Source organism: Bactrocera oleae, chromosome 6 (assembly GCF_042242935.1).
Source record: "Bactrocera oleae isolate idBacOlea1 chromosome 6, idBacOlea1, whole genome shotgun sequence".
Taxonomy (NCBI): domain Eukaryota; kingdom Metazoa; phylum Arthropoda; class Insecta; order Diptera; family Tephritidae; genus Bactrocera; species Bactrocera oleae.
Window position 1 is genome coordinate 73,633,715 of NC_091540.1, and position 22,604 is coordinate 73,656,318.

The following is a 22,604-nucleotide window of genomic DNA, read 5'->3' on the forward strand; positions in this document are numbered from 1 at the left end:
TCTGGCGGCGATTTCGCAACTCGATTTGAAAGATCTGCTTTCTGTGCACACTACCATACCTCTCGCCATAACTACTCGCCTCGCAGTTTGGAATGGTCTGTAATATCTGCGCTGCAGATTCTTTTGATGCAACGAACAATGCAGCTACTTTATCTTCAGCGTTCCAATTATTTGAAGATGCCGTCTTTTCGAATTGGAGCTTAAAAAAGTGGAACGGAACAGTGCCATCAAAGGATGGAGGTTTTACCTTGGCAGAAGCTGTGGACGTAATTGGCCGATTTAATTGTAGCTCGCGGAGACGATCTTTCAATTCATCCACTTCAGTTTGAATTTTAACACGTTCTTCAAAAATCTGTGTGGAATCTTCAGATCGTTAAACTTGGCCATTTTCGAATAATTATCTCCTTGGGAATTTATTTGACAATCCCACTTCTGACAATAATTGTAACGGATTTCTCGATAAATCGTCTACCTGTAACTCACTCTTGAGTTCGATCACTGGATTGTTAAATTAAAATCCCAATTTAATGGCTATACCAGAGAATGTTAACATTTGCTCCTCTATTTGTTAACATTCTCTGGAGAAAGCAATTTCTTGCAGCGCAGGGTTGCCAATTGATATTTTGTAGTAATTAAAAAATTAACTTGAATATATTTGAAATACTCTTAAAATACCTCAAAATCACAGTCGATTACACTTATTTATAAATAGGCAAACTATTTTTAAAAGATGGATTTTAGTTTTGAGCTTTTACATTGTGAAAAATTATGACTTAAAAACGAAATGTATGAAAAATCGTGTATAAAAATAAAATAATGGCAACATTGGTGAAATGAAAACAAAAGAGAACAACCGATTTCTACGTTGCAACTAAACGAATAACTTTTGACAAATTTGGTTTGATACGGGCGGTAAGTACGGAAGGGAGAAATGTCGGTGACTGTTTGGTCACAAAGTCTCTATCCCGTCTTTAAATATGTATATTCTCCGCTTGTATCCAAGTTACCTGCTTTATCGACCATTATGGCAAACTTTCCTCGCTTTACCAGAGAACGTATATCATGCATGTACGTATATCGTATGATATACGTTCTCTGATGTTTCTTTCTGCTAATTGGTATCAACCCTGCATAGCGAATAATGAAATGAAAACAAAATTGCGATACAAAGGAAAATAATTTTGACTAATCTGAAAAGTATCTTCGCGAATCCCATATTATGTTATAGTTTTTCTCAGAGTTCGGATAGTTATATACAATGTCTTCGAACGACAAAATACCTTTAAAACAGGCCGAAGTTTCAGTTCGACGATTTAATGACCTCGCTATCCCACATCATTTGAGTCTCCTTAAAAATCATCGCAGCAATATCGAAAAAAGCCTAGCTTTAGGTGATTGGAATAAAATTAAGAAAGAGGAAATTAATGCAACACGTGTAATTAAACAAATTAAGAATCTGTTACTTGAGATGGATACTCTACGAGAAAGGGTCCGTTCTGAAGATTTAGCACGTTTCGATATAATGATGGAAGATGGTAAAATTAAAGCTTTTCAAGGAATGAGTGAATATTTAGGTAAGCTTAATATATGTAGGTAAAATAATATACTATTCTCAATCATGACACCCAAATTTCATTTAAGAGCTAAAATTGAAAGCACCATCATATAATAAATACTCGCACTCATTGGAAAATTGTGAAGAGAATGAAACTCCTCCTCCCGTAGAAATAGGACTAACCATGGCACATCGCAAAGTAGTTCCTCCGATTGAAACAAAGTATGAACAGCAAGAATATCAATTGCAACAGAGACAAGCTTGCTTGGATGAACTAGAACAGTTGCAAAACGAGATTCGGGATCTTACTGGAATGTATCATAATATGCATCATTTGGTTCAGGAACAAGGAAATAATGTACGAATCATTGCTGATAATGCCGAAGAAGCCCTTGAGAACGTGCAAATTGGTGAGAATAATTTGCGCAAAGCCCTTACATACAAAAAAGCAATGTATCCAGTAGTTGGTGCATTGATAGGCACTTGCGTGGGTGGCCCTATTGGATTGGTAGCCGGTTTGAAAGCAGGTGGTCTGGCCGCTGTGGGCTGTGGAATACTTGGATTCACAGGTGGTTCTGTTTTGAAAAGCAACACATCAATAAATCCCACTGTTATGCAAGGTAATATTGAGGAAGAAGGTTCACAAGAGCCCATAGAAATGGAAAAAACGGACAAATGACCCTCAGGGTCGGAAGAAAAATCTAGGAAATGCACAAAAAGGGGTTGCACCCAATTGGTATTACCCGTAGACAGCAATGGACAATTAGATTCTGTAGCACAAGCTACGACGAATGTGATATGTAGAGTGCGTAGTTACTGTTCTATACAATGAAGACTTATTTATTTATATACATGCGATTAGTTTTTTTTCTTTTATATTAAAAAAGTAATAGTTTATTTACTATGGAAAAAATTATGCCTCTATGTTAAAGTCACAAGAGTTCAAGCTTTCACAGGGGATTTAATATGTAATTTATTTCTAAAAACTTCGTTTTATTATATTAAAAAATGTTCTATATATCCAAAAATACATACTTTCTGTGAAATTAAAAATACATATATATATATATTATACCATACTCTATGAACTAGAAAAGAACAATTAATTTACAAGGGAACATTCGCAGTTGTCCAAGTCTGCTTAAAACGTTTTTTCATAGCGTGGGCCTTCTTTCGTATACGTTTGGCTGTTTTCTTTGGTTTATACCATGGCGGATATGAACCGTGCTGATCTTTCATAGTTTTACTATTATAAACATGGACTTTTCCAGTATTCTCGTTAACTTCTGTAAAATTTTTACCTGGCTCTCGTCGCTCCTCCATCTCGTGTTCCAATTCCTGTTCTTCACGAGATTTCTTCTCCTGAAAAATATTAACAATTATTACTGAAATATGTTTCTTGAGGTTCCTATTACGTGTTTTAGTTCTTTTGCTGTTTTTACTGTGGCTACTTCCGACATATCTTTCATAACTTCATTTCCTTCAGCGTCTATAAGACCCAATGTTTTCTTTAAACGAATTAGTTCCTTTGCTTCGTAACGCGCTTTCTTGATTTTATTCATTTCATCGCGACGCTTGCGCGAACGGTTTGTACGACCCATATTTTTTTAATCTTTGGCAATCACAAATTGTTTAATTTTTCGAAACGAATTTATTTATTATTGTAAGCCAAATATCCCAATATAAACACGTGTAATCGTATATATTTTTGACGTTCTCTGTACTCCGTCAGTTAAAACATTGAATAAAAGGGAACGTCAATCCTATCAGAGATGCCAAACTTTCATTACAAGTACACTTTACTATTATAAGTCTGCGTTTGGGACAAACATTATTGTTATAAAATTTATACATTTGTAAATGAAAATAATGAACAATTTTTTTTTAAATGTATGGATACAAAATTTATAAACAAATATTGATAACAAAACATAATGGTTTAATTTGTATAATCCGATCAGATTCCAGTTATCTCCGCTACCAAAAGTGTTACAGTCCATTTGTGGATCGATGCCCCTTCGATTGACGTTTGCTGTGGAATGTTGTCCACAAATAAATATATTGAAAGTAAGTAAAAAAATAAATAAAGTAAATCCTTCAGCCCAGAAGTTATATGCAGAATATTTTTCAGGCAACAATATTTTGAGCGGTGTTAATGAATTAACTCGGATATAGTCTTTCAAAGACAATAAAATGGTACTGCGCTCGGGTATAATAATTCCTTTTCAATTTCGTGACAGTAAGAAACTTCTAATGATCGGAGTGCCTGAAGAGAACCGTAATTTGAACATTTGGGACTTGAGAAATGTTGGTATGAAATTATTTGTTGATCATGTAAAAGTGGGTACATTATAGAGAAAAATTTACCGTATTCAGATATATATAAATAAAATTACTTCTAAAAAAATATTAATATACATATACAAATATCTTTTTAGTGAGAGCTGCATTTGGAATTTATAACTTTGAGTTTCGAAATAAAAAGATTGGATTCAACATACCGGATGAGCTGCTTTTGCATTATTTGGCGCAACGCCATGATCTTACCAATTTCGTTATAGAAATTGGACAAGGTGAGTAATAGCATCAGTTAATCCTAAAATGATTGCAATCCATTATGGTATGAGTATTATCTCTATTGTACAAGCTTGTGAAAAGGCTTAACATATACTAAAATAAGATATCGACATGTAAAATTTGAGGAGCTAAAGGTTTACGAACCGGTAGGTCATAACGATTTATTGTCTCATATTTTACCAGTTTCCATATAGGCTTGGTTTAGTTTGAAGTAATAGTATATATTACATAATTGTAGTTCGTCTAATTTCTTTGAGGTAGCACTATAAAGTATTCCCAAAATATTAATCCTTGCATACACTGGTTACGTAGAGACGACTGTCGTAAGAATGGTTTTAGAATCCAATAATAATTACGTTAAGTAAGAAATAAATATACATATGTATGTATGTAAGTACGAAAACGTACATATATACATACATACGATAAATTATAATTTATTTAGATATGTTCGGTTTCAACTAAATAATCATAAAAACTCAAAGCTCACCGTACTGCACTTGCCTCTAGTAAGTTCGTAAACATGTTTACATTAAATCTAGTATCGTTAATATGCTCTTTTTCCAGCTAATCTAAATGATGTACAAGATAATGGCATCGCTGACTCGTCTTCTGCAGAGAACTTTGTTCCTACAGACTTTTCCTTACAATTAAATGAAAATATACACCTTGGAGAAGCTCGGGGAATACAGTATGGGGACCCCTTTGATGGTAAACATACTAAATATACAGAAGTTGTACCTAATTCCGATGGGCGAAAAGTGTTTGGAAGTGCTTCCGAAACCCTTAATAAGGAGACTGCTTACCAAGGTTATTCGGACCCATCTGAAAGATCTAAATTGTCGGTTATTACTGACGAGCAAACAATTACAAAATGTGAGCCGAGTGATTGTGAAATCGAAAAAACACGAACACTAAAAAAGCAATTGTTTGAAATCGACCATGTACAAGATCCGCAAAATCAAGAATTCCAATTGTGCGACACAGGGCATCCTTTTGAAAATAGAGCCAACGCTGACATTCCCTTTAAGAAAATTAGTTACCAGCAACATCAGTTTGCTTCATGTTCAATGAACCGCTTTAGAAGTAGGTTATTTAGTTTGTGTTGTAATAAGGAATTAATTCGATTGTAATTCTTTAAACAGGGAGGGGAGAGAGAATGTCTAAAGACCAAAAGGAAATGTATGTTAAATATTTCGAAGAAAACCCATGCATGCAGTCTCAACGACGCAACGACTCTCTGCTAGAATCGCATTGGAATAAATTGGGTACGATCTTAAACAATATACCACAAGGAGCGGTAAAAAACGTGGAGGAATGGAAACAAACATTTGATGCTTGGCGGTACAGGGTGTTTATGTACTATCGCTACAATTACAAACTCTCTGGCTCCGTTACGCACAATGTAAAAACTTTCAAACCACTAACATCCACCGATCAGCGAGCGTATTCAATGTGGACTAGTTATAAAACAACCTCCCTGCAACAATCAGATTAGCTGGGCACATTTAGCAAATCGGAAACTGAACAGCCAAATTGCACTTATTGAATACCAAAGTAACCTTAAAATATACCTATAATGTACAATGTCATAATTTACAAAAATAAAAATTCCAATAAATATAAAAACTCGACTAAACATGTTTACATTTGTGTGATGCTACATGTACATATGTAGATACTGTAAACTATGTTTTAAATGTTGTATGTACATTTTATTCTTCTATATACAATGCAGTTTATGATCCTTGCAAAGAAAACTTCACTTCAATCGGGAGTTGTTCAACATGTCGTTGTTCAGCAGCACAAAAGTCGTCTTTGGAATTACATGATAACGCAGACACTCCCATTTACCATACAACAGTTGGTGGTCGTTCTAATGCCAGCGGAACAAGTTCACAAAATTCGCAGAATGCTGATGAAATCCCCACAATGAAAGTTCGTATGCAGCATTCGAATATACCTGCTAGTGACATAAGTCATATGGAAATAGAGCCGAAAATTGACTATGACTCGACAATTAATACGACTGGTTCCAACACTGAGGTAGACGGCTCTTCCCCTCCGCCGTTACCGGTCCACGCAAAATCGAGTGTCTATATTGATGAAGAACATCATCAACAGCAGCAACAAGAATTACACTTGGAACGTTTACAACACGAATATGCATTGCAACACCACCAACAACAACAACATTTCGAGACTTTGATGCAAGAGAATACAACTGGAAATAGCTTTAGGCGTAAGTGTTTTTTAATTATAAAAATAGATAATAAATAATTTGGTTGTGTAATATATAATATGATGCTTTTAGAACGAAAAGAACGTATGTCGAAAAAACAAAAAGAAATATACGTTAACTTTATGGAGCAAAATCCCGTCATTAACGAACACCGTCGAAGTGATCCTATTTTGGATCAATATTGGGTAAAATTAGCAGATATTCTTAATTCAGTGCCACAAGGGGCAGTAAAACATGTAGCAGAATGGAAACAGGTACAATGATATTTATTAATATATGGTCTTATGTCATTTTGTGATTAGTGTAATTTTTTGTATCCGATAGACTTTCGATAATTGGCGTTATCGTGTGTTTTTGTACGCTCGATACAATTCGAAAATCACAGGTACCGATGCCTTAAATCCAAAAAGCTTCAAGCCCTTCACACAAACGGATAAGCGCGCTTATCACTTTTGGATAAGAAACCCTGATACGGCTCCACCTGATTTGGAAAAAATGCGAAATGTGTTCGTGAATCTAGAGGACACTCAACAAGAATAGTTAGGTAGCACTAAAAATAAACTATAGAATCGGTAGCACATGTTAATTGATAATCCTATTTTTCAATAAAACTCATAATTTTTGTCATAGGAATATTATGACATATATGTATGTATGTATATATGAAGTTCATTATGTAATAGCTTAACGACAATATCAATACATATACAAATGAAAGCGTGTTGAGTATTAAATTTTTTCTTAACAAAAAATTATTTTAGCCACGAAGACGACGGATGCCATGGGTCGAAAATTAAAAACTGGGAAATTTCATATAGCTTAAACTTAATTATTGTAATATTAAGCTTATTTGATTTAGATTAAATGGCGATTAGAACTTTTCTCGAAACATACATATGTCCTTTCGAAGACAACTTAAAACTCCAGGACCATCTATCCACAGTTTTTCGGACAGCATCAAGACTCAAATCATAAACTGGAAACCAAATACATATGTACATGCATAGAAAATAAGAAACCGCGCACCAACTCTTGCACCCTTTCTTTGCTACGATCAATTGTTTCACGTTTGCAATTCGTTAATTTCTGAATGTATCGACATATGTGAATTAGTATATATTGCGTTTTAGTTTAAAACAATTCAAATTCCGTACTGGAATTGGACAAACACTTCATTTAAGCCCTATACTGCCATATCTGTCAGGTAATATTATATCTGTAATGACATGGGTTATGAAATTATCTTAAAAAAAAATAACATCAAATTGACTGAGTTCACGCGCAAGCTGCGCCTATATATCTCTTTTTTAATGAGGGGATGCTAACAGATTTTCTTTATCCCAAGTAAAGTGCATAGTAGCACACAATAACACAATTAACCTTCGCTGCGTATCACAATACTTTCTTCAGTCAGTGTGTTTAGGTATAAACGTAATATGAGTTATTAGGAAACACACTTTTTAATTTAAAACGGCGAATCAATGAAATACTTGTTATATTTATGTTAGAGTTTTCGTTGCTTTATTCATTATAGTATTCACATTCTCACCTAGTTACAGTAACGAGTTTATGTAATAATCTTTTACACGGCAACACAACTTTATAACATCTCAATAATAGTAATAGTAACTTTTATAACTAATCAGGTTGATTTACTTATTCCTTCTTTTTTATGGTTTACCATGTATATATATGCGTTTGTTTACTTTTTATTTTATTTACAATCTTAAATGACATTTTATTGTTCAATATAAAATCTTAAATACCTTTACGTACCTTCCATATTTTAATGGCAATTTCTGGATTTCATTCGCGTATATTTTCTACATCTTAACATCTAAAAGTAATCAAAATAAACTATAATTTAATAAAAAAATTGTGCACCTGAACTCCCACGAACAATTTTTGTTAATTTAGCTTAGTTCGTACCTACGGTTATCATGAGGCACAGCCATTTAACCTCTCATTATTATTAACTTATTTTCTAGGATTTCACAAGTTGTTCAATGAACTCAAGCCGTAGTTATTATAAAGTGCCACGAATGAATGAATTGATGATTGCAACTACCATTGCCAATTCATCTGCATGCCCGTTAGTTCAACTCATATATAATTATTGTCTTTTAGACACATAATCTGTGCTTAAAAATATCGTAAAAAAATACGGTAAAATCTGGTTCCCTCAATAAAATCAACTTAATTAAACATATGACAATAACATTAACACTTAGCACTAAACTAACGGCAATAATAAATATGCCATTGTACTTTTACGCTACAACCGGAGCTAGCAGTTTCTTGCTGTTTTTATGAAAACTGTTTAGAAATTTACACTAAAACACATTAAAATTGGTATTTTCTTTTGAAATTATTTACACTGATAAGTAACCAACCTCTTGCTGTTAAAAAATATAGCGTTTAAGAAAGCACAAGTACCTCATTATGGCTTTGTTCTAGCACGCTCATTGACAAGCTGCTTTATGTTCTCTCTGTTCACTTCAAAATGGAATATAAAATCCTCAAGGCTACGCATTCAAAGCTAAAACTAATTTTTACAATAATTGCATACAAAAGCATTTACATACATAACAGAACAGCTATGGTTATGTGTAAATCAAATTGGAACATATGTGTTCGTACTTCATTTCAAAATTCCTCTGTCACCAGCTCAGAAACTTATTCTAGATTTTGAAAATTATGCATGGCCGATTTTGACTTTAAAAGTAATGATGATAACAGAATTATAAAACCAATAGTTGGTGTTTGGTGATGGGGTAGAGTCATATAGCCATAGTCAGTGGTGACAGCGGCAGTACCTTTAGTTTATGTAAGTAATACAACTTGGTTTTAAAATACATGAACTCATTAGACATGTCAAACTACTCAATTTAATTAAAAATATGTACAACATAATTTGTAGTTTTCTCAGTTTTTGTGCGAGTTAAGCCGTATAGTAAATGTACGTAAATCTTCATTGCAGTTTGATTAAATCTTAGCCTATGTAAATTAAAATAAAAAATTTAAACTATCAACTTATACACTTTCAATTTTTAGTATAGATGTATATGCATCTATTTTGTTCTCGTGGTTGACGATTTGAAGCTTAGGATAATGGAGGAGCTTCTTTAACTAAGCACGATTGAGAATTGTTACCTAAGCTAGATCCGTCCAAGCTGTCCAAATCAAGTGCCGTATTTATCATGGTCGTATTATTTAGCATACGTAAACGGTTTAGACCACTCATAGAGCCATCACACACTTTACCATTGCCAGATAAAAAACTGGAGTCAACGTTTTCTTGTGCAACAAATGATGCACTAACTGGGTCGTCCAAGTCTAAATCGTCATTTAATAACGCCGACGACAACATTACACCGGATGATGTAATACTTTTTTGCGCCAATTGCTTATGTTCTCTATTCATTTGTAGCGTTAATTCGTGTTGCTTTTGTTCATCCATTAAATTTGAGTACACATGTAAACTGGCGTTACTATCTACATGTTTAGCACACGGAGCACCACTTTGTAAGACGTTGCTATACAGATTTTCTAATTGGGATATTGGTTTTAACAAGTTGGATTTCTGTTTTTCATTTGCTGAATCAGTTTGTTCTGGCAATTCTCTAGAATCTTTCATGTCAATACTTACAGACAGCTTAATTGCATTATTTTCTGGCGGAAGATCGGATGATTCTTTATCTAAACTTTCAATAGCCGAAACACTCGATGGTAATATTGGGTTTGTACATGTATTGATTTTTATATTAGCGGGACCACTTTCCGTATAAAATAAGTTATTGTAGCTGTCCGAACGATTCTGGCGTTCACGAGCTTGACTTGTAGCAGCAATTGCTGCCACAGCAGCTACAACCTCCGTTTTACCGACAATTTCGATTACATCGTCAGGACTGCAGTCGTTACTGTCAAAATTATTTATAATATTATTGCTATCTGAGGAACTCGTTTGTACACGATCTTTATGGTGACGAAATTGCCGTTGCATTTGTGCAGTTTGTGTTTGCGGTACGTCCATCTGTGAAAGGGGAATTTCGTTGTCTACCAAATACGCAAGGCTATTGGAATTTCCTGAAATATATTTTGTAAGCAAAAGGCATAATAATTTGTTAGTATTTTAAAATTGTTCGTTAGGAAAATGGATTTTTAAAACAATATAAAACAAATCGTATATTTAATTAATTAGTTCAAGTGTTTTCGTTTATATAACAATGCAAAATTAAATGTAAAAGCTAAATAATAATAACCACAAGAAAAAGCATTTCTTGAAGCTTAAAGCCAGTCAAATCTTATTACTTGAACATATATGTTTACCAAAGATATTTACCATAATACAAATATACAATACATATTGGTCACGTGTATGTCCAAACAATAAATACTAACATATAAATAAAACAATATCTTCTTTTGGAATACCATTTACGTCAATTGTACGGTGAGAAAAGGGAAAGCAAGATGTGTTATTTTCAATTTTATTGTAGATAAAAAAATAATATTTAATTATTTATACCCATTTTTATTCTTTCAACAGTAAACAAATTTTAATATTACATTATTTCAATCCAAATGAAAATTATATCATGCAATAAAATATTTTATTGCCGGTCTTTTTTGACCTATACCGAGGAGCCTTTTATATAGGAAAAAGTGTAAAATAAATCATATATTTCATATATATGTGTACCAGACATACACTGAAGTAAAAAGTATTCCAAATTTCTAACTTTTTTATCTAGTAAATTTTTATATTATTGGACTCTATGAGATATGACTGGCCTTGAACTAAACATGATTGCGAAATTTGAGGGAAAATAGTGGACCACGTCAATGAAAATATGTCAACAGTCGTCAATAAGTCATTGTCACAATTTGCATTAAATCATTTGTGTATGTAAATATGTATGCTATGTACTATTACATTCTAAGGATGTTGCTATGTGTGTTTAACTATGCATTTCATTAAAAATTGTAGTGTTTAGACTTTTTACACCTTTCATAAAGCATGCACTTGTTTGAATTTAAAATGAGTATATCGCAAAACGGAAAGCGGAAATACCGTATTCGATTTAGACACTTTGTACTCTCTCACCGTCATCAAGTAATGGTTGAATCAATTCAGGAGCTTCAGTAAAATTGAGTTTTCGTTGTAGGGTATTTCATTTTTATTTTATTCGAACGAACACAAAAACAAATATACGTATGTACAAGGGAAGAAAAGAAGAGAAGATATGAAATACATATTTCAATTTTATGTACCTTTCGGTTAAACAAAACAAAAAAACATTTCACATATTTGTTGTATACAGACATATGATAAACAACCGCCAATATTCGAACAAATTTATGGTTATGAAGTGAGGGGAATGGGATGCGAGATACATACATATACATACATACATAATCACTTAGAGAAAGTACATAAATGTATTACCGAACATGGCTAGTTTTCCCACTTCGTATTGTGTGATTTATTTAATAGAAATATTTTGGTTAATAACAAAAGCACTTCGAGAATTCCGAAGTGGTTGCACCCTTCACACAATGAAAACTAAATTAAATACATATTTCTGAAAAAATTATCGTCATACAAATTGATCAATATGTAGCGTTGAAGTAAATTCTTCATAAACAGTTAATTCATTAATATCTGTATTTCTACAAAATATGCATTTAAATTTGGTAACGGTAACTGAAAGGACGGAATGAGTACTGTTCAATGACAATTAGATTATTAAAATTATATTTATTTCCAATAAAACTTATATAATATTCTCACCTTAAAATTATATAAATAAATAATCCATGCCTTATGATATATTAAAGTGATCAATTCCCCGAGGCTCCGATGGAGCCAAAATAATTTTCTTGCTTATACTAGAGATTTTGTTGATTCGGTACAATTATTTGCAGAGGTTTAAGCAATTTAACAATAAAAATACGCATACCGATATATGTATGTATGCACGAATGCGTCTTGTGTGAAGGGCTGAAAAAAAAACTAAGCAAAACACTGCAATCGACAATTGCAGTGATCAATGCTTAAAATAACGTGCAAAAAAATCTGAGTTAATTGCAAAAGAGAGTACACAATTCATCAAAATTCTAACGCAAGTTGGCAAACTATGGTATAAAGCTAATGCTAATTTGCTAAACTTTAAATAGAAAATCAAAATCTCAATAAAACTTTATATGCAATCATGTTTATTTACTACCATAAACAGTAAGAGAATAACAATATATGTAATTATTCGCAACTAACTGGTGTATATGGATTATTATTTCTTATTTATATTTCATCATTTCAAATTTTGTTTACTATATTACAGTTGAAAATATTAAACAACTCACCCAATCTAGTATTTTTCTTAGTTTTTATTGTTTTAAAGCGACGCGGCTTGTTTTGATTTGTCTCAAGATTTGTTTTGAGTAAATCAGTTAAGAGTTTTTTTTTTTCAAAATGGTTTGCATATTAATACAAAATGACGACACGAAAGTACGAAATGTAAAAATAAAGAGAAAGAGAGAGATAATAAATAGTTTAAACGAATATAAAAATTGTAAACGGACAACAACAACTAAATATAATTAATGAAATAATTGTTAATAATATTGAAATGAGCAGAAACAAATGTGAGTGTGAACGTGTTAAACAATTCCTCTCCACAGTTACTGTTTAACAGGGTTCTATCTAAGCTGGTTCGCATAAAGAACGATCATACACAAATTTAAACTGAAATGTTCAATAAGTCCCTTAAATCTTAACGCAATTGATTCAATACGGAATCAAAATGCACCGGAGAACTAACGTCAATATTTATCTTGTCCCAGTAATAAACTAATGCACATTCCCTTTTTTTCAACTGATTTTAGCCACAAAATATGCAATTTTAAAAACAAAATTTTGCGCAAACAACTTCTAGTTTATGTGATGAAGCTATTTTATTCATAGAAAAGGCCGTAATTTCTACATAGAGGATCGTAAGTTGAAATCCTGGTCGGAACAATATAAAAAAAAATTATGCTTATTTGGGTATAAAATCCTTTCAAATAGTGGCCGTACCTCCGAGTGGAGATAGCATATCCTATACAGCACAAACAAGAGAAGAAACCTAGCCAATAATCTGACCAATTTATAAATAGTACATATAAAATATCGATTATAAAATCTGAGGGCTGATGGTAACTAAGTAATAAAAAAATTTGTGTTAAATCAGTAGACACTGGTCTAAGAAAATGGCAACGAAAACACCTTTCCAAAAATTTCTAAACACTTTTGTATATCCACAAGTATTCAATAAATGAGTACTCTGTTATGTTAACTTAATTATATTTAAATAAATTAATATTATACATTTTGTGAATATTATAGCTGATTAACCACTTTTCTAAATATATACGTAAAAGCCTCTTATTTTGCTTTTATTCAATAACGTGTAAATGTATTACTATATTTAATCGGTTAATTGTTTAAAATCTTGTATGTTTAACTTTATTTCTATATATATTTTGAAGTCACTTGGGTTAGTAGATTTAGCAAAAATGGCAGTACTTTTATTCATTTCGGGATTATTCGGTATAATATTTGTTCATAATATTCAAAGGGAATGTGATGTATGATAATTCGAATATTTTGACAGAAGTCGCAGCAGTATAAAAAAAAATCGCGAAAATTTTTTGAGGAAAACAAAAAGAACATTTTATCAGTATGATAACTTTACAACATGATACGCTAAAGGCTCAAAATCGTAAAGGCGGAACTCAAACAAAATTGTCAATATAGATACACCCCACAAAACTTTAAAGCTATATCCTTAACAAATTTCAGAAATTTTTGTATTGTAATTAGTGTTTTTTTTTTTTAATTTTACAATTAAAAATTACTAAGCAATTTAAAAAGAAGACAGAATGTAGTCAAACATATTTAAAAATAATAATATAACAAGCGTATTTAAGACTAACATGTTAATTATCTTCTCAGTTAATGAGAAATTTGTTTCTACCATCTTCTTAATTCCAAATACGTCTGAATATGTATGTGTTATTATATTTGTCGCCTATAACGGACATGTATTAGTCATATTAAATTTCATTGTATGCAAGACAGGAATTATGTACTTTTACAACCTCATTATTAAAATGTTTGAATTGAAGAACTTGAAGTATGAATTACCTATGCTTTGTATTTTCGTTGCTTTAAAAACTTTATTCTCATATAACAATAAATATGTGTTACTTTTTAATACTGACATCTGTGTTAGCGCATATTTTAAAGCGACATCAACAGTGCATATAACAGAAGCTAAAGTAAATCAAGTCTATTTCATACTATGATGAGTCGCTTCCAGCAGCATCCTCTATTATGGAATTTAAATCTATATTGAACGAATATTCATATAAATTAGAATAACGGTCGCGCTCCTTCCACGGGGATCGATGATTCATATATAAGTTTCGTTTACTAACACGAAATATTTGACTATCCTTTATAGATTGGTCATCGTCACAGGGTTCACCTCCGCCGCCAAAGTCGCACTCACGAATAGTTAAACGGTTTGTTGGTGATTTTAGTTCAAAAAGGACTTCTTGATGTTTATAGCGTGGCCTCATCGGAAGCGGTTGATAACCACTTATGTTAACTTTTTGCGAATCAACCGATTGGGTTGACTGACGTCGCATACCACGAATTTTATGAAATGGATAATTGCGCATTAAATTAGAATCGGTACTTCGTTGAGGCGAATAATACTTAAAATCACTTGGAGCGGGAGGCTGTGGTGCAGCAGTATGTATTGTCGTCAGAGTTGTAGAACTGGCCGAATGGGCCGCCGTCGCTTGGAGTTGTAATGTAGATGGACGTTTTGCCGCACTGCGCGTGCCAGCAAGTATAGGTGTTGCCAACGTTGATATGGGAGAACTGATGATACTATTTGTTCCCACTGTTACCGCTAAAGAATGCGCTTGCGATGCTACAGGGTACATAGAATGCATATTTTGGGAATGGTGATGCAAAAGTGGAAGCGGAGAGCTTCCTGCATCGAAAGAAGGCGAAATTGGCAAATGAAGCGATCGCTTCAAATTTAAATGGTACGATGATATGGTTGGTGAATGAATGATTTGTGGAGTCGCAAGTGCGCTATGGGTTTCGTGGAGAATTTGTCGCTCTGGTTTTGCCTTTAGTAGTCGATTTTTAAATTGATGAGTAGCAGGGGGTAGAAGTGTTTGCAAAGAACACTTTTTATATTGTAGCTGCTGTGACTTACCGTTTTGTAGATTATCATAACTCCGTGGTCGATATATTCCATTACTAGCCCCTAATGTTGCCGAAGAGGGATTAGACTACAATCATGTTGTTTAAGAAAAGAAGGTGTAACGATCAATGTATTTTGGTGCAAATGTCCAATCCAGTTGCGTGAAATTGCATGTTGTGATACATTAGTTGCATGTGCAAAATAGAAATTATATAATATTTATTACAATAATGATATTAACCAGGCATGTACAAAAATTAATAATAATAGAATGTGATTTAATAGCTCACCTCTTCATAAAGGCGGTTTTTAATATCATTGGCCCCAACGTTAATACCGCCACTTACTCCTGCAATTACTGGTTGGGCCGTAACCATTCCACTTGAGCCTACGTGAGAGGCACTCATCACGTCGCTTAAAGGATGGCGTGGACTAGAATGTTGTTGCATTTGTAGAATATAATCATCCGTTGCAATTCCCCGACTGTGAAACAATCAAAAAGGGAACACAGAATCATAAAATGTTTCATTTAAAGAAAAACCTTTAACGAACCGGTCTATTAATGATGGAGTCATTGGTCCGCAAAGTATATGACAACAATTTAGACAGATGTTTCCTCGCGAATATGGATTTATAGAACGCTGACCCCCTTTAGAAGAAAACGATCCTTTCAACTACATCCAAAAAGAAATAGGACATTAATATCTGAATGTTTTTTATGAAATTATACTGACGTCTTCATTCGTAGTTTGATCACTGGTTGTCAGATAGGTATGAAATCCTGCCAAACCAATAACTGACCAAATCGAAAAGAAGCAAATGAAAACAACAATCACAGTAAATGGCGCCTTTTTTATAACCTCAAATATTTCCTGTTCTGCTTTCATCACTGCATGAAACAAAAGTAAACGTCGGTCAATAGCTAGGTTATGTATTTTTACATTTATAACATACTTACATAAAACTAAATGAGTCACAGAGCATGAAAATATAAATACCGCTAAAAATGCTAACGAGACTAGAAATAAATAAAAGAAACGATAATTTCGTTTCCCCACGCAATTACCAACCTAAAAAAATATATTTAAGATTAATTACTAACATATTAACGAGTACATTATGATCACACTCCTCTGCTCTCTCTCTTAATACAAATTAAATAGTATATCATGATTGCAGTTCCACCTTTTTTTTGTACAATTCAATTTACGTTTCGAAAATTATGTACATTCGTTAATTTAACTTTATGTATAATGTTAAAAAAGCAATAGAGCAGAAGAGGAGTGATATCGTAAGCAAAATTATCAAAGCTTACCCAGGGACAGTGATGATCGAACCGATCAACACAATTATCGCATAAACTGCAATGCGATGCACGTGGGGGTCGAAATATTTTACAAGTAAAGCAATACTTCAATTTCACTGTTTGTCCTTTAACAAGGACCTCTTTTGTGCGTGGCGGAGGCCGATATGTCGGGCTATTCAGAGAATTTGGCACTTCTGTAGTTATATAAATAAAAAATAAAGAAATAAGAAAATTGAATTTGTGAAATTCTTTCAAATCCTCTACCAATCTGCTTTTCTATATAGGCAGCCTCGTCGTAAGAAGCACGGGGTATAACACCAGGATCTGTAAAGGTTGTTCGTAGCAAGGAACTCATTGTAAAGAAGTAAAGCACTGCACCAACAATAGGAATGATAGGATTTATACGTGTAGCCAAAAACGGACAACTGAAATTTAATAAAAAGGGAGATTACAAAACCATTTTTCAAATATTTATGGCAATAGGTATTTTTTAGCCTTGATTGCACTTGTCATTATAATTATATTTTTCTACGTGTGTATTTTGAAAATTATATAATTCGAAAACATTTTGTGGCATTGAGTTATGAACAAAGGAGAAGCATTATACTTTTTAATAGGTAATTGAATAAAATTTAAAATAAATGGCAGTCCATTTCCGGGCCTGAAATTTGCTTTCTTTAGTTATATTATTTACTTTTTAGAAGCTAAATAGAGGCTCAAGCTTAAAGTTTTTTATAGTCGGTACGTTTACCTTCCTCTAGTCAGCAAAAATCGTATTCGTACACCAATTTTTTTTTTTCGTCTTACCCAAATTTATGAAATGAAAACCGAATTCCTACACAAGTTGATACTTAATTTATTAATTTTTATATAAATATATTTATATTTCACGAAGAAGTAAAATTATGTTTTGGTATACATATGACTTTAAAATTTGTTACAATATAGCAATAAATTTGTTTTTAATTCAATTAGTATTTGGTTGGGTATCCTCTTAGTTTATTTACAGCTTTTAGTCGCCGGTGCATAGATTCCACCAACTTCTTCGTAACTTTTTGAGGTGTCTTTCGCCATTTCTTTTGTTGCGCTTTTCACTGATTTACGTTCCATACGTTTAATAACTCGCCATATTCGACTCATATAAGGCTTTGGAAAGGAGTTTTTAGCTAGGATGGACAATTGTACAGAATCCAAAGGTGAGTATTTAGGGCAATATGATTAGCGTCTTTATCTTGTTGAAATAGATAACGACCTCAAAATCCAATTTTATCTGTACTAGAATCAAATTTGCTTTCAAAATATCAATATATAATATGTATATACTTATATATATTTTTCATTTCGCTGATCGGAACAAACTTCCCCACTCCAACAGCAGCCAAACAGGATGGAGCATCCCCCATGTTTAAAAATGGGTAAAAGATTTGAGTGATGACGTTTTTTATAACGCTTTTATTAGCTTCACCTGTGAGTTTGTATATTTGTATATATGTACCAGGTATACCGGTATAAAATTTTTTGTGAAAGTGAAATACTGATTTTGAATAAGAAAGTAAAAAAAATTATTCAAAGTATTGACCATTGCATTTTTCACATTTTGACCACCGTTCTGGCAATTTGTGGATACCATGCCAATAGAAATGTTCTTCTTTTGAAGCAAACCAATCAGAAACCCAATTTTCGACTTCAGCGTAGGAATCGAAGTGCTGCTCGGTCCATGTGTGTCCCATCGAGGCGGGTGGGAATCAGCTCCCAGCCAAGTACTTTGATTGTATCCTGAACCGATTTTGCTTTGTGTGCACGTGCATTTTCGTGTAACAAAATTACTTTGCCGTGTCTTCTTATCCCTTCCTGGCCGTTTTTCGATCAATGCATGGTTCAAATTGATCACTTGTTGTCTGTAGTGATTAGTATTAACAGTTTCACCAAGTCATGGTATTCCACACCCTTCTGATTCCACCAATCACAGAGCATTGCCTTCTTAGCGAATCGATCTGTTTTTGCAGTCATTGTTGATGATTGTTCCCGCGACAGGTCTTTGGTCTTTCATTCAATTCAAGTTACACCCATTTTCCACACTTTTGGATCTTTCCCAAAGCTTTCAAACGGTCTGAAATTGTTTGTTGAGCAACATTTAACATGGCTTCTATTTGCTTTTGACTCAAAATATCATATTCATCCAATATTGCTTGCAGTTCGGTCTTCCACGTTCTTCATTTCTCACATCAAAATTATAATCTCTGAACCGTTGAAACCATCTTTTGCATGTTGCTTCTGATAGAGTATGATCACCATATGCCTCGACAAGCATTTAATTAAAAAATTAATGCTTTCCGCAAATGATTACATTCCGGTACAAAATTTGACATTTTCAACGCAATGAAAAAATATGATGTTGTTTGTTCAATGACTATAAGGTTATTGAATATGTTTGACAGATGTAATGCCAACCAAACAAAACAAATATTAAGGCTCGTTCACAACAAATGTTCCTTACCAAGACTTTTATATCTTAACGCTCACTTCATACTGCACTGGAAATTTTTCGAGCAATATTTCTGTCAGTTTATATAAGGACTTATTTTTCACTTTTTAGTGCATGTTTTTAGTTTTTTATACTATATTTATTTCTAAAATGATCTGCTTCCAGAAGCGAAAATTTTTAAGTATTTTCTTGCGAATCTAATACGTTTTATATTGTATGTTATATTTCTTTGCTTCCCTACAACTGATCTACTCCTAATTTTTTGTTTTCTAAGAGTTACGAACGGTTTGATTAAATGTTATATTAAATTTAATATTTTTTATATCTTAGAAATTCGCATTAGGAATATATAATGTTCCTTGTTAGTTGATATGCACATATGTATGTGTTTTAGTACAATGGCAGCATAAATTTGTATTTTTAACTTTAACCATTTTTTAAAAACGTTTAATAATTTCCATTTAAAATAGTGACTTATAGGTGACTTTACATATGTCACTAAGGACTCATTGATTGTTAGTCAAACTTGGTGTGGGCCTTTGATCGTTTCATGATAACCATACCTACTTCCAATAGAATACCATTTGAAATATCATTAGACCATTCCATTCCATCGCCTTACATAAAATAAATTACTGCATTGTGATTGTGTATTATATGGGAGTATTTTATTAGAAAAATACAAGTACAAACACGAAAGAACCCCGTAAGCCAACTATGGATTATATCACCGGTTAATTAGCCAAGAGCGCCACCAGGTTTCGGTTAAAGTTACTATGAATTTCTTAAGGCTAAAAAGATAAATTTAACCGAAACTCATGTTTTTAATATATTGGAGTTTCGATAGTCGTGACTTGTTGAATAAACTCTAATGTCGAATGAGCTAATTTCAATGTTGCCAGAGGTGAAACAAAGGAGACATTGCTTTAAAATCAATCGCTACTATTGTTGATGAAAATTAAAACCAGAAAAGCAATTACATAACCTTCGGTTTAAAATTGGTTTACCTATTATTCTTCAGCGTAATTTGAATCCACTCAATTATTAATAAAATTTAATGTATGTCTTAGTCGCAGCAAAACGTGACCGGGGACTTCATGTGATTATATAGAAAATAGATTGAGACGCAAAGGTTCTCACTTAATTTCAATAATATATATCTGGTCTGATTGACCGATATTTTTGGCAAAAACTCAGCCATAGTCACTAGGGTCTACATATCTGGAGGCTTAAAAAGTTATATTCCCATTTTGACGTGAGATGGCATATCTTAAATGTAAGTAAAGTTCAATTCCGGTATGTTCATTGGTGCTTGGTTTATATATTGGGTAGTGCCATTTGCATTATGAAATTTTACATCGATTCCTATGAAGTCCTTAAATATCTTGCCTAACATTATATGTGGAATGGGCGTAGATATCATCAGATTTAATCCGTTTTTCTTCTGTTTAAGTTTCATTTAAATATCGTAATTTTTACTTAAGTTATTGCAGAAATACGGATGGACAGACAGACATCCAAAATTCATATCATCTCCTCATCCTGATCACTTTGATAGGCATATTTATATAACTCAATTTCTATCTTGATTAGTTTTAGGTGTTGCAAACAACCGTTGGGTAAACAAAACTATTATACTCTGTGTCAACAAGTGTAAAAAAATATGTTTCTTTAACTTACAAAATACTACTACAAACAATAATCTGACACCTGTGAACTTTATAAGTGTATTTTGAAGGTTATGTTTAACTGCAAAATATGTGGACTTTATTCTTTCTCTAAAAACTTTTTAAACCGAACCGTCAGATAGTTGTCACCTCGAAATTATGTACAACTGTATGTATTATTAGCATATCGCATTTACGCAACTTGAAGTCAGCAATTGTGTGTGTATATGTGTTCAGAAGAATTAAACCGCAATTCATGCAAATTATCACAAAAGAAATGCAAAGATTACAATGGAAAAGCTCATAGGGACGGTTTGATGCAGTGGAACCTGCTTGCCCTGCAAACGCAAATCATTTGATTTCATTCGCTGGGGATGGTATGGCTGCAATTGTTTTATAATAATCACTGACAAAGGATTTAAGAAATACATATGTATGTATGATACACAAATTCCTTTATTGTCCAACCTACTTCGGTATGATATACACAGGTGCACTTACAAGGGTTCATTACAACGCTTTTATTAGCTTCACCTGTATGTTTGCCTGTAAATTGTGGGATCGTTTGTGTCATATTTTTCATACATCGAGCATATCACACTTTTTTCACAATTATATATACAAGTATTTTTCAGTCAATATTACTGTCAGTTTATATAAGGTGTTATTTTTCACTTTTTAGTTTGAAGTGCTTTAAAAGCGTGTTTTTTAGTTTTTTAAATTTATTTAATGTTAGCCAATGTGGATTTTGAAAAATCAGTTTACATATAATAACAGCAAGAGTAAAATAAAATTATATTATTAAAAATAAAATATAAATCTCAATATACTTGTATTGGGTTGGCAACTAATAAATTGCGGATTTTTTTTTTTTTTTAATCAAAGACAATTTTTTCATGGAACTATAACTTCATTCTGTAATGTATTGCCCATTTTGATCAATGACCTTTTGCCATCTTTCAGGCAGCATCTTAATCCCACGTTCATAAAACTTCAGGTTTTTATTAGCAAAAAACTGAATCAGGTACGATTTGACATCATCATCATTATTGAAATTTTTATCATTCAAGGAGTTTTGTAAAAATCGAAACAAAAAGTAATCCGATGGTGCAAGGTCAGGACTATACGGTGGATGTGGCAAACCATCCCAACCAAGCTCCAATAATTTTTGCCGAGTGACCAAAGATGTGTGTAGCCTTGCATTGTCATGATGAAATACAACACCTTTTCGATTTATCCATTCGGGCCGCTTTTCTTCAACTGCATTGTTTAATTTCGTTAGTTGTTCAATGTAGACAACAGAATTGATCGTTCGGTTGGGTGGTAAGAGTTCAACCCATGTATCGAGTTTTTGTACATAGCCAAGTTGTTTTAAGTGGTTTTCAATGCATGTATGTGATACCTGAAGCTTTTCTGCAATCTCACGTGTTGTACTGTGACGATCCGAATCGATTATTGCTTTGATTAGGTCGTCATCAACTTCAACTGGACGACCAGAGCGTTTTT

General features: G+C 32.8%; 4 protein-coding genes across 23 annotated transcripts in view; 2 read left to right on the forward strand and 2 right to left on the reverse strand.

Moving 5' to 3' along the window:
* Positions 1 to 1,139: 1,139 nt before the first annotated feature.
* Positions 1,140 to 2,406, forward strand: Syx17 (syntaxin 17). Its single transcript, XM_014234887.3, has 2 exons — positions 1,140 to 1,574; positions 1,642 to 2,406. Exons 1-2 carry the CDS (start codon positions 1,259 to 1,261, stop codon positions 2,232 to 2,234), a joined length of 909 nt encoding a protein of 302 aa, XP_014090362.1. The 5' UTR covers positions 1,140 to 1,258; the 3' UTR covers positions 2,235 to 2,406.
* A 97-nt stretch (positions 2,407 to 2,503) lies between these two features.
* Positions 2,504 to 3,286, reverse strand: LOC106617587 (protein LLP homolog). Its single transcript, XM_070111602.1, has 2 exons — positions 2,971 to 3,286; positions 2,504 to 2,917 (listed from the first exon to the last, which is right to left on the reverse strand). The coding sequence occupies exons 1-2, from the start codon at positions 3,154 to 3,156 to the stop codon at positions 2,663 to 2,665; spliced, it is 441 nt and encodes a 146-aa protein (XP_069967703.1). The 5' UTR covers positions 3,157 to 3,286; the 3' UTR covers positions 2,504 to 2,662.
* Positions 3,287 to 3,496: 210 nt separating this feature from the next.
* On the forward strand, positions 3,497 to 7,025 carry LOC106617584 (uncharacterized). 5 transcript variants are annotated; one of them, XM_014234881.3, is made up of 6 exons: positions 3,497 to 3,622; positions 3,687 to 3,866; positions 3,994 to 4,128; positions 5,871 to 6,374; positions 6,447 to 6,628; positions 6,699 to 7,025. In XM_014234881.3, exons 2-6 carry the CDS (start codon positions 3,749 to 3,751, stop codon positions 6,912 to 6,914), a joined length of 1,155 nt encoding a protein of 384 aa, XP_014090356.3. In that variant the 5' UTR covers positions 3,497 to 3,622; positions 3,687 to 3,748; the 3' UTR covers positions 6,915 to 7,025. The 5 variants fall into 5 exon arrangements, with proteins under 5 accessions (XP_014090356.3, XP_014090359.3, XP_014090360.3 ...); XM_014234884.3 differs by having other exon boundaries at positions 6,677 to 6,842; XM_070111600.1 differs by lacking the exons at positions 5,871 to 6,374; positions 6,447 to 6,628; positions 6,699 to 7,025 and adding exons at positions 4,700 to 5,218; positions 5,278 to 5,761 and having other exon boundaries at positions 3,500 to 3,622.
* Positions 7,026 to 9,219: 2,194 nt separating this feature from the next.
* Positions 9,220 to 22,604, reverse strand: part of app (Palmitoyltransferase app) — a 29,244-nt gene continuing 15,859 nt past the window's right edge. For 15 of the 16 annotated variants that reach the window (XM_070111595.1, XM_070111599.1, XM_070111593.1 and 12 more), the window contains 8 exons: positions 17,211 to 17,371; positions 16,956 to 17,140; positions 16,599 to 16,710; positions 16,375 to 16,529; positions 16,193 to 16,314; positions 15,931 to 16,123; positions 15,653 to 15,728; positions 9,220 to 10,460 (listed from right to left, as the gene is read on the reverse strand). In XM_070111595.1, coding sequence (XP_069967696.1) covers positions 9,478 to 10,460; positions 15,653 to 15,728; positions 15,931 to 16,123; positions 16,193 to 16,314; positions 16,375 to 16,529; positions 16,599 to 16,710; positions 16,956 to 17,140; positions 17,211 to 17,371 — 1,987 coding nt within the window. In that variant the 3' untranslated portion in view covers positions 9,220 to 9,477. Of the gene's footprint in view, positions 10,461 to 11,481; positions 11,515 to 15,652; positions 15,729 to 15,930; positions 16,124 to 16,192; positions 16,315 to 16,374; positions 16,530 to 16,598; positions 16,711 to 16,955; positions 17,141 to 17,210; positions 17,372 to 22,604 lie in introns of all 16 variants that reach the window. The other variant, XM_036363882.2, reaches the window with a different exon arrangement.

Coding starts and splice junctions, on each gene's coding strand:
- Syx17 (XM_014234887.3), top strand. CDS start 1,259: ATGTCTTCGAACGACAAAATACCTTTAAAACAGGCCGAAGTTTCAGTT. Junction 1,575..1,641: donor AGGAATGAGTGAATATTTAG/GTAAGCTTAATA, acceptor ATTTCATTTAAG/AGCTAAAATTGAAAGCACCA.
- LOC106617587 (XM_070111602.1), bottom strand. CDS start 3,156: ATGGGTCGTACAAACCGTTCGCGCAAGCGTCGCGATGAAATGAATAAA. Junction 2,918..2,970: donor CAGCAAAAGAACTAAAACAC/GTAATAGGAACC, acceptor AATATTTTTCAG/GAGAAGAAATCTCGTGAAGA.
- LOC106617584 (XM_014234881.3), top strand. CDS start 3,749: ATGGTACTGCGCTCGGGTATAATAATTCCTTTTCAATTTCGTGACAGT. Junction 4,129..5,870: donor CGTTATAGAAATTGGACAAG/GTGAGTAATAGC, acceptor TATACAATGCAG/TTTATGATCCTTGCAAAGAA. Junction 6,375..6,446: donor AACTGGAAATAGCTTTAGGC/GTAAGTGTTTTT, acceptor TGATGCTTTTAG/AACGAAAAGAACGTATGTCG.